General features: G+C 32.1%; 1 protein-coding gene across 1 annotated transcript; it reads left to right on the forward strand.

Moving 5' to 3' along the window:
- The first annotated feature begins 1,783 nt into the window (after window positions 1-1,783).
- On the forward strand, window positions 1,784-4,331 carry LOC112511202 (coatomer subunit zeta-1-like). Its single transcript, XM_025116724.1, has 6 exons — window positions 1,784-1,794; window positions 2,181-2,332; window positions 2,451-2,598; window positions 2,695-2,772; window positions 3,576-3,660; window positions 4,272-4,331. The coding sequence occupies exons 1-6, from the start codon at window positions 1,784-1,786 to the stop codon at window positions 4,329-4,331; spliced, it is 534 nt and encodes a 177-aa protein (XP_024972492.1).
- Window positions 4,332-12,608: the final 8,277 nt, after the last annotated feature.

Consider the following 12,608-nt stretch of genomic DNA (forward strand, 5'->3'; position numbering starts at 1 on the left):
CCAACTTTTTTTTTCATCAACAAATCACTCGTATATAATTTAGGGGAATTAATTTGATGATGCAATGGTCGGTTTGTTTTTTCTTTGTATAATTCACATATATATATATATATATATATTGAATTTTAAAGATATATTTTTCATAATAAAAAGTAGAGAAATAGTATATTTTAGAATAATTATGTACTCATATTTATTTTGTCGTATAACACCTCTAAAATGCCTTGTATATGATATGATTTAATGGTGGATAATTACGGGTTATTATCATTAATAACCACAAAAAACTTTTTAACTACTTCCAACTTTTTTTCACAAAACGACTAAAGAATCAACAAACCGCAAGTCAATGTTGTATGACACCTTTTTTCATGTGATACCGTAAGCTGCGTCATCTCCTTTCGGTACTACAAGCTGTGACTTTGACTTGTTTTTCGTGCATTGACACATATCCTTGTGATGCCACAAGCTATGATGTCTCAATTTGTATTTGTGGTGGGCCCACTTTTCATTTGAATGGTTAGTACATGTCTGAAACCGCAAGGAAAAGTGTTTTGCGGTTTTTTGGCTATTTTGTGAATGAAAAATTAGAGGTGACTAAAAAATAGAACTTTTTATCTCGTATGGTTATTTATGATAATAGTCCATTTCATTCATAGTATAAGGGGTTGTTTGACAGTTGTTAAATGGTTTGGTACAAAATGATTAAGTAGTCAGAATGATTAAGAGAGTATTATGATATAATACAAAATGAAATATAATTGTCTGGTAATTGTTAAGAGTAAAATTAGAGCGTTGTATGGTTATGAAAGACCCAAGATACAAAATCATTCAGAGGGTTTTACCATTAGGAGACAGATTTTTTTTTGCCAAACAAGATTCATCTTTTAGCAATCCAGAGCTGCCATTTAATGAAACTATTAAGAGGTAAACAAACAACCCCTTAGTCTCATAAACCAAACACTACCAAGAATAACTATCGTAGACAAACCATGAAAATAGTTTTATGGACTAAAAATGCATGTTATGAAATAGTTCAGGGGCTAAAGTTGTAACTTACTCTTTCGTTTATTTGAGATGTGGATTTGTGGGCAAAATTTTTGTAGTGGGCTTTGGCCCATTAAAAGCAACACACAGATCAGAACAATTAGGCCCCAAACCCAACCTATAAAGTTTCCTTCATTGCCTTCTTCGTACCAAAATCTCATTTCATTTGCTTCTTGCAATTCAGTGCTCCGCCAACCGAATTCTCTGATTCTTTCCATCAATGGAGAAGATCGCTCGTAGAGTATGTCTACTTTTCTCTTTTTTTTCTTTTTTTTTGCAGTTATAGGCGATCTCTGTTATGAATTTCCTACTTATTTGAATACATGCTAAATTGCTAGTGTTCTATGATTTTAATCGAAATTGATTCGCGAGTTTTGGTATTCGTCACATCATCGGTTGATTCGGTTCTTATAGATGTATGAATGTTTGCGTTAGATCTTTTCATTACGTGATCTCTGATGTGAATTATGTATTCAGTCTTCCTTTTCGCGTTGAATAATGTTTTTGACGGATCAATATATACGTGACATACATCGAAGGTTCTGATGTTGTTTAGTTGCGTTTATTAAGCAGATTTATGCAATGTTTTCTTAGAGCATTTGTAATCTTCGTTTCATGACAGGTCTTTTGTACGCAGTAGTTGTACTGAAGCAATTGTGATTCATAACGTAGCGATTTATAAAATTGTAATACATAGTAACGAGAGTGTTATTATCCAAATTAGATCCTTATTAACATGAAGTTTTGGTGGTGGAAATGGATCCATATACTTGTTGATGATAGGTGTTTTGTACGCAGCAGTTGAGCTGAAGCAAATGTGATTCATAATGTAGCGATTTATGAAATTGTAATACATGGTAGTGAGAGTGTTATCATCCAAATTAGATCCTTATTGACATGAAGTTTTCTGGGTGGAAATGGGATCCATATACTTGTCGATGCCTACTAAAATGGGTGTTATTGGTTGCTGTAGCGTTTTAGAAACTATTGCATTTACTGCTTGACATGTGTAATGTGTTATAATGCATGTTTAATTGATTATGTCCTTAGTTGACTCCTAACGGCAGTTTGGTTGATGGTAGTTATTAGGTATTAAAATTATCATCCTAAGTGAGTGTTTTATAGGATGCCAGTCCTACCATTAAGAATGTCCTCCTTCTGGACTCTGAAGGAAGGCGTATGGCAGTTAAGTATTATACTGATGAATGGACGACTAATGGCGCAAAATTAGCTTTTGAAAAGTCCATCTTTAGTAAAACACAGAAGACAAATGCAAGGACTGAAGGTACGGGTTTTAACTTTTATCTATCACAGTGCTTGCCAAGGGATTTGTGGAAGACCTTTTTATGCTTCCAACTATATTAAGGCAACATGATTTTCTCTCTTTTCGGTGTATTATGCAGCGGAGATAGTCATGTTTGAGAATAACGTTGTGGTGTATAAGTTCATACAAGATTTGCACTTCTTCGTAACTGGAGGTGATGATGAAAACGAATTGGCTTTGGCCACAGTCCTGCAGGGGTTTTTTGATGCAGTGACCCTTCTCCTAAGGTTGATGAATAACTTCTGCATTGTTTCCGAATTAGATGTTCCAGATATTCAATACTTGCCATGTAATTGTCCAACATTCTCAAGTTCTGGATTCAGGGGTAATGTTGATCAACGGGAGGCACTTCAAAACTTAGATATGATGTTTCTATGCCTTGATGAGATTGTTGATGGAGGGTAGGCAGCTCTAATTTGCATTTATATCAGTCACTAGTTTCATTTTGTCACTTTCTTGCTCATGTCTTAATCAACTAAAGTTCTTAAAATACCATCCAGTGGTTGTTTATCAAATGCTTACCGGGAAGAGTCATCACCCTCACTTATCTTATCAGATAATATTTTTGGCCATCAAATTAGATTGTTTTGTAAACATCTTTTACACGGCTTATTGAGTAAGATTCTCAGTCTTTACTATGCCTATTACCGGGTAATATTTTCGGTTCTTGTCATGCTCATCTCGTAAGATAAATGACGCTCGATAAACGCTTACCAAATAAAAGTAAGAGTTTATTGAACCACCCCTTAATTAAAAGAGTGGTTCTAGCAATTAAGATCCAAGATCAACAAATTATGCTAAATGGTTATTTGTTGGAAATGGAAGTTTTTGATGCACCACTTCTTGTTGCTGACATGTAGGACCAACCCAACATGTCAGTTTTGTCTAGGAAAATACGAAACTTCTGAACTCCACCAATTAATTATTGTGATCTTTATGAAGCATTTTTCACGTGGGAATATTTTATTTTTTAAGTTGTGGGATTTAATGAGTTGTTTGTTTGGTTTATAAGTGGGACGATGACACATATCCAAGAGAATTAATGAATTGCAAATAGCAAATACCATTGACATATTATCATGATTTTCCTTTGCTTTATTTTCGTAACTTTGAATATTCTAATTTTATTCGAATTTCATTTATAAGTTCCCATGTTTATGAAAAGAAAGAAGTGTTTCAGTTGGTAATGACTTTTACGTGACAGAATGATTCTTGAAACTGATGGGAATATGATTGCCGGGAAAGTAGCTACACATAGCATGGATGATGGGGCTCCCTTGTCCGAACAGGTACACGCAGCTCGATCTCAGTATTGTTGCTTTAACTATGGTATGTAAGGAAGGGAAAGGGACAGGGACACTTGGTTCGCTTTAGGGAATGAAAATGAGAAAGTTGGGAAATGGAAATAGAAAAATGTTTTAAGCCTTATTTGGTTCGCAACATTTTGATGGAATCTAAATGAATTGGAATGGTTAATTCCGTTGACCAAATTTCATTTTTGTGTTTGATTCACATATGGAATGGAATTGAATTTCATACTATAAAAGCACTTTTATGCTCTTTCCGGTTCTCTTAATAGACTTGGGATCATGTGGGACCAGATTTTTTTCTTGAGACATGTGAAACCACCTAAATGACACTTACTGAACCTTCACAATAACAATGTTTTTGCTGTGAATGCTCCATTTTTTCTTTGTACCTTCACAATGTTCTGTTGTAAATATTTAGTGTTATTCTGTGGTCTCACACGTCTCACGAAAAAAATCCGGTCTCACGAGAATCCAACTCTCTCTCATTATTAACAAAAGAGATGTCTTCCCAAGTCTTGTAACTTTGACATGAGTTCAAGTTTTGACGTTGTTATTCGATCTAACTAATATTATGCTTCAAATGATTACAGACTATTACTCAAGCATTGGCAACGGCTCGTGAACATTTGACAAGATCGCTTCTCAGATAAGATAAATACATTCTCAGCCTCATCATTCTCATATAGATTTAATAAATTACATATTCTATTTCGAATTCTCCCTTCGATTTTTTCTTTGTGCGCAAACCTAGCGAAGAACCCGCATTCATGGACCCCTTTGAACGTGTCACACATATATATAGACATATTTAAATGATTTGAATTATAACGTACCATTTACGTGTAGACATAATGATAGATTCACATTCATGGACTTTTTGAATGTGTCATATATACATACACACACACATATAAGGGTCCAAACGACACTACCTTCATTTTATGAGAATAAACTTTTACTATTGTCAATCTCATATGATACTATATTCCATCATAGATGATACGCATGTGATATATATGTGTCATATATACACATATATACTATATTTCATCACACATGAATATCCTTTGATGCAACCTAGGTTGTGGGCCAAGTTGCCCTAACACCACTAGGCCCCTTGGGTTTATTATTACATTCGACAATTATGTTATAGTATGATACTATAATTCATCACATGTGATACTAAATTAAAGACACATACGACCTGTGGCACGACCTAAGTTGTAGGACACGTCGTCCACACACCACTAGGTAGGCATGTAAACGAACCAAATGAACACAAACGAAGGCTTATTCATGTTCGTTTGCTTAACTTAACCGAATAAACGAACAAACAAAAAAATTAATGTTCGAGTTCGTTCGTTTAAAAAAATAAGCATGTTCGTGTTCGTTCATTTAAAAGCTAAATGAACATAATCAAACATTCTTAATCAAACACAAGGTCAACCCGCTTTAAAGGGGTACACCATTGAACCCTTTGTGTGGGATGGCTTAAAGAGAATAATCAATTGGTGAGATGGAAGGGATGACAATAGGCGCGATATATATACATACATATATATATTCTATACATGGATGACGTGGGATGGAATGTAAAGCATGTAATAGAACCGGCTCTCTATTATTTGCAATTGTTAATTATTATGTATTTTTAGTTGGGTTACGGTGAGAATGAACTAGTGAAGTTTGGTTTGTTTACAGTCTCACTCATTTGTATTACCACATGTGATAATGTTGTTCTTGCGCTTTCATTTCATATATACGTATATATGTATTTTCAGTTGGGTTACAGTGAGAATGTAAGTTATGGTGAGAAGAGATCTCCACTCTTGAATTGATCCTAATTGAAGATCAACGATAATGAAATGCACGAAATCAATTTTGTATCAAACGCAATTCCTGGGGCGGTGATAAGATTAAAAGTGATCAATCACTTTAACTCAAATTCTCACAAGATCCTTCGTATATGTATATATGTAAGTGTTCAAATTACATAAAGGATCCACATTGATGGACCTTTTGACCGTATCATATATATATACATATACATAAGGGTTCAAACGAGAATGCATTTAAAAGATATATGATATATAAATGGTAAATAGATATAGATATTTTGAATCATATCGTACCATTTACGTTGCAACAAGAATTGAAATATAACATTAGTGTGTTGCCTGCAGTATGTCGTTTTCGAAGGAAAGCTAATAGAAGGTAACGTCTGAACTCTATTTGACAAATGATTTGTTATATATTATTGAAGATGCTCGCTCACCCATCCATTTCCGGCCACCAATTTATTCCCCTTTAAATCTCCAATTCCATCATCCACGTCGGCCCCTTCTTTGTCGACATGTCCCCTTCAATTTCCGAATATATATTTATGGGGTGTTTGGGATTGCTTATAAAAGCTGCTTTTTAATTTATTTCAGTCTGGTACTGATGATAAGTTGTTTTGTGTTTGGATAAGAAGTAAAAAACTGCTTATACCGTAAGTTGTTTTTGATAAGTTAATCCTTCCCGACTTATGAAAAACTGCTTATTACCAGTTTACAATTTTAACCCTGTTTTATTAAACTCCGGTTTGATACCACATAAGTTAATAAGCACTTTTACAAAAAAGCATAAGTTGTTTTAAATAAACAATCCCAAACACCCCCTTAATACTAAACAAACCATTACTCCTTTTAAAAAATAAAAATTATATATATATATATATATATGTATATGTATCGTATTTTGCAAGAATTTAAGGTTTTGGATATAAAGTACAAAGTAAGATTGGTTATTTTACATGTGCGTTTTTGTAGTTTTATCTTTATTAATTATTCCGAAATAATATTATGCTTCTTCCGTGCTAAAATGAAGAATTGTTTACAAATTTTGGGTGAACATGTTCTGATATCACTTGCCTTACCGACTAAGCATGATAGGAACCAAAAATCTTGATCATTGAGATGCATAACAAAGGTCGAGAGTTTTATCCAGTAAATGAAGGAAAATGACTCTTAAGATGCTTACCGACAAATCTATTTTGATGTGATAAGGTAGGCGAGAGTAATTACTTTTGTTTGTAAGTGTTTACGCGATGAACATTTGGTAATAGGGCCATAAATGTTCACAATTTTATTGTAGTTTGTTTTTGAAAAATTGTTCATTTCTAAAATTTTAACCTTGATATGCAAATAAGATTGGATATGAGGACGATCTGATTTCTACTTATATGGGCATTGAGAATTAAGATCAAAAGATCCGGTATTTGAAAATACAATATGGTCATAAAAGGTGTTGTCTTTTTGGTTTCAGGAAAGCATAAAAAACAATAGAAAGAATGTTACTATTTTTCGATCAATTGATTTTTAATTGTTCATAAATATCTAAAAAAATGTGAGACGTGAGAAGATGACAACGAAGAGATAAAAAGACCCATACACATATTTAAGGGTATTTTTGTCATTAAAAAGGCAAAACATATTTGTTAGATGCATTAAACATAGGATTGGGTTCACGTGAGACAAGATTGTTTTTGTGAAACACGTGAGACACGATTTTTACACTTGAACTTCACAAAAAAATGTTGTGAAGGTAAAAAAAACCGAATTTTCACAGCAAAAACATTGTGAATGTTACCTTCACAGTGTTTTGCTGTGAAGTTTCAAGTACATAAATCGTGTCTCACGAAAACAAACTTGTCTTACATGATTTTAAGTCTTAAACATATTTGGAAGTTTTGTATTTGAAAACTCCCATGTATACGGGCTTTAATTATTTGAGAAAATTTTAAATTTGTGAGATCTGTGAGACTTCTACCTTAATGTTTGTTTCACATGATTTTTTTTTTCCGTCTAAGTATTTTATTTTATTTATTGATTAACATATATTTGTTTCACATTGTGTTTGTTTCATATGTATTTAATTCACAATGTGCAACTTTTGTAGGTGTATTTTTTGTTTTACAAACATGTAAAAAGTGTTCATATTGTGAACCGGTTATATGTGAAATAAACGCGTCGTAAAATAAATATATGTTAATCAATACTTTAAATCATAGTTTTAGATTAAAAAAATCATATGAAATAATAAATAATGCACAAATTCTCAAAGTTATCATAATTTTATGGGTACTCAAAAAAATGTCATATATATATATATATATATATATAAAATTAATGAGAGAGAAAAAGAGGGGTTCTAAACTAAATAAGAGAATACAAAAATGGTAAAAATTGTATGCACAATCATATATGATTTTTACACTAATGGTCAACGTAAGGATGTGCAGATAACATGACCCATGACCTCAGATGTGATTTTACACGTGATTTTAATGTAAAATCACATGTGATTCTCCCATCTTTTATTCTCTGATTTGCTTAGTGTTTTCGTACGAAAATGAATATATATATATATATATTATATATATATATATATATATATATATCTCTCTTTTGAAATAATCAACAAAATTATGATTTAATATTTCTAAAGAGAATTGAACTTGTAACTTACGCACCCAAATAATCCACATATATCATTGTCTCAAAAACCACTTGATAAGGAAAAAACCATTGATATTAAATAACGAGGTAAATTACGTAAAAGTTAAACGACTTTAAATATATATTTTCAAAACTTGTCCTAAAAATATAAAATAGATGAAAAATACGTTATCTTCTATATAATTTATTCATACTAAGAGGTTGTTTGGCAGTTGTTAAATAGTTTTATATAGAATGATTAAGAGGCTCTCGTGATATACTACAAAATGAAATATAATTGTTTACAATGAAATTAGAACGTTGAATGGTTAAGGGAGACCCATAATACAAAATCATTCAGAGGACAGAGGGTTTTAGAACCATTAAGAGGCATACTTTGTTTTTGTCCAATAAGACTCATCTCTTAACGATTCAGATGTTGTCTTTTAATAGAATTATTATGATATAAACAAACAAACTCTAAATAACAAAAATGCTAAATTACGTTTTTCATTACTATAATTTTATAAAAATTACGGCTTTCGTCTTTGTGGTTACCAAATTCTGGTTTTTGTTCATATAGTTTACAATCCATTGTTATTTTTGGTTTTTTAGTCTAACTCCTAATCTCGTACATGTAAGTATGAGAGACTAAGGAGTTGTTTACCAAACACTTACCCGGTTAGCGCTTACTGTTAAAATTCAACACTATCACTTACTTGTCGGGTAAGATTCTAGTCCATCAAAACGGCATCGTATACAACAATTTACTTGGTAAGCATTACCATGATAAGAGTGGTCGCTTTCACTTACTGGGTAGGACTCTTGGTCTCCGTCTCGCTCTTACCGGGTAAGATTTTGGTCCTTACCATATACATAATGTAAATGTGACTTGATAAACGCTTATCAAGGTAAGCGTTCGGTAACTGGCCCACAATAGTCTGATTCTTAACAGCTGAACGAGTTTAACGAGACTCACAACTTACTTGATTAGGTATATACGACTGTTCGATAGAAACTTAGTGATATAAAAAGTAGTTTATTCAGTAAGTTTGTAGGGGGGAGCTTTACGCGGAGAGCCAATCTTTTCCAAACATGTCATTCCCAATAAAAAATGCGCTCAATACAAATATGAAAAAACCATCCTAAAAAAAATCAATCTACACAGACAAATTAATTCACACATACAACTTTATCCATACAAGACTTAAGGAAAAATCAACCACACAACTTCTAAAATAGTAAAGAATTGCAAATCATATTTATAGGGACGAAAACAACAATAATTTTTTAAAATTATATGAACGATAAAAACAAGTCGTAAACCATATGAATGAAAAATCGTAAATTTTAAATATAAAAAAAACAGTTTTCGACCAATCAAAAAGACAGAAAAACGTAACTTACATGGTATTGGAATAATGGAAAAGTTTGTTTGTTGAGAAATAGAGGGCTCATTGTTGGCATCACGACATTGTGTCACAAACGCGTATTCTTTCAACTATTATAAAATTCATATATGAATAAAATTTCAACATTATTTATTAATATGTTTTTAAAATTTATTCATATATGAATTTAAAAAGAATTCGATTGTTTTTAGAACCCAACACCTACCTATCAATTAGCATTGCATTTAAGAAATGTATATATTTGATCATTTATTAAATATTAAAAGAATAATTACATAATGTAATGAGATATATTTTAATTTTAATATTCGTTTTAATTTTTTAGTCTCTGTCAATATTATAATACAAATTTATGTGGTTTTGAGCAAACAATAATGTTTTTTTTTTTTAAAAACTTGAATATATCATAAAAATTATAAAAAAAGATGTTCTCATTTTTTGTATAATTTATTTAATTCAATTTTGTATTATAATTTAACTTAAGTTTAACGACGAAGTAATTTTTTATGATCTAATAGTATAATTTTTATAAAGATAATAATTAAGTATTTTGTTAGAACTCAATGATTATTCTAATTATATTTTAGATATGTTTAAAATAAAAAGTTTATCCCGTATTTGATTATATTTATTTATAATTACTTACACGAATTCAAATATGGAACTTCATAAGTTGTACTTATACAAATTTTAGTTGTAATCTTGAATTTTAAGTAATATGTATTAATAAACAGTACTTCATATATATATATATATAAGATGATTTTTAAAAGTTTATGTCAAATGTTTTATAATATAGTGTAGATAATAACAAAATATCTTTATGATAAAACATATTTAAATTTGAAATCTTGAACTACAATGATGATGTCCGATTGATTTGAGCTTGGACCCAATGGTCAAAAGTGACTGGAGGTCTTAGGTTTGAATCCAAAGAAAAATAAAAATCCCCTTGTGGCCACGGAGGTTCAAATGTGGTTACTCCAGGTTATCCGTGAAATGGGTGGTCGTCCTGGTATTAGTTGATTCGTATAGTAGGTTGGATATCCAAGTTAATCAAAAAAAAATTGAAATCTCTAAAAAATCAAATCAAACTCCAACTTCAGTAACTTCAACATTAATTATATTATCAAAATATTCTATAAAATAATTGTTGTAATAAATACTTTTTTTCTTTTATAGAAACACGTTCAACCTCATTGGTGGAAATAAATAAAACAATATTTATCACGCTTCAAATATTAAGTTTTAGATATTTCTATCTTTTATTTATTTATTCTTCCTCTATTTTAAGGTACACTTTAGAATAAACGGTTCTACAAAGTTTGTTTGTTCAAACAGACAGCGCGGTTATAAGCCTCAGTTTGTCTTGTCCAGTCGTTTAGAGTCCTTTCACGCTATTCCTCGCGTGTCGAATATTCCAGCAGGTGACAGAAAGAATTGTTGAAGTAAAATATATACTTTTAAAATCTATATTTTTTAGCATAGTTGTTGAAAATGTCCTAAGTAATTTCAGGGACCGTTTACCAAATTCTTATCCGGGAAAGCGTTTATCAAGTTAGATTACCTTACCGTATGAATATGACAAGGACAAAAAATCTTACCCAGTAAGAAGGAAGCAATGATTGAGAGTCTTATCCAATAAGTGAGGGCAATGACTCTTACCACAATTAGCGCTTGTCGGGTAAAATTGTTGCATATGATGTTGTTTTTGTTGACTAAAATCTTACCTGATAAGTAAATGATGGTGTTAAATATTATCGATAAATGCTTATCGGATAAGTATTTGGTAAACGGCCCCCAACTCTATTAAGTCAATATGTGTTTGAATGAATGGTAACCAATATTCGAATGTAATGTAGATATTTTCAATTTTATTTATGTAACTTTCGTAATACATTTTGCGATAAATAATGTTTTTCGTCAACGAAAACGATTTATGATAGCTTATATAAGTCCAAAAACGCATGCTAGCGTATTCCACATGCTATTTCAGTAATTTTTGTAATACATTTTGAGATAAATTATTAAACGTTTGATATTACAAGAATTAAACAGTAAACACTAAGATTTTTATGAATTCAGATCCCGATATTAATCAAATCACTATAAACATATTAATTAATAAATTTATTTTCCAATATATTTTTTAGATATTAAAAAAAAACATTAAATATATATTAGTTGTGAAATTTAATTATAATTTGCATTGACTTGGCAAATGGCAAGGAGACAAATGGGGGTATGGAGACCATGTCCTTGTAACCCCCAATGACAATCAATAGTTGGCAAATACCAAATTACAACTTTGATTGTGGGCCCACCCCCAAAACCCCTTCACCAAGATTTTTTTTTTAACATCGATATTCAATCTGTTATGCGAGATTTGTGATTTGTTTTTTTATTAAAAAAATCAATATATTTAGGGTGTGTTTGGTACGTGGAACAGGGTGGAACAGGACAGAACAGAACACAATTGTCCTATGTTTGGTATGGCTTTATGTGGGACTAATTAGAACTAACTAGAACAAAAGTGGAACACGGGAGTCCTACCTCTACCCCTGGAACTAACTAGAACAAGGAATTTCTTACCACTTTACCCTCAATCCCTTCCACCGTCTCCTTCATCCCCTTCCACCGTCTCCTTCATCTTCATCCCCTTCCACCGTCTCCTTCATCCCCTTCACAGCGTCCCTCCATCGATCTCTCCTCTCCWCCATCTCTCCTCTCACATAACCTATCAATCTCGTCTCCCGGAGATGCGTCGATCTCCGTTCAGACTGCCTCCATCGCACGCGCCGTCCTAAACACAGTCCGCCTCAATCGGCGTTCAGACTGCCCTATCGCTCCTCCATCGCTATGATTGAATCGATCTCCGTTCAGACTGCCCTATCGCTCCTCCTCGCTCAGACTGCCTCCATCGCACACCCTYAATCGGCGACGGCGACGGGAGTTCTAGTCGATAAACACAGTCCGCCTCCATCGCATTACCTTCTCCTTCATCAGGTACATGATTGCCCTAACCTTCTCCTTCTCC

This window comes from Cynara cardunculus (assembly GCF_001531365.2).
Source record: "Cynara cardunculus var. scolymus isolate 2C chromosome LG 4, CcrdV1, whole genome shotgun sequence".
NCBI lineage: Eukaryota > Viridiplantae > Streptophyta > Magnoliopsida > Asterales > Asteraceae > Cynara > Cynara cardunculus.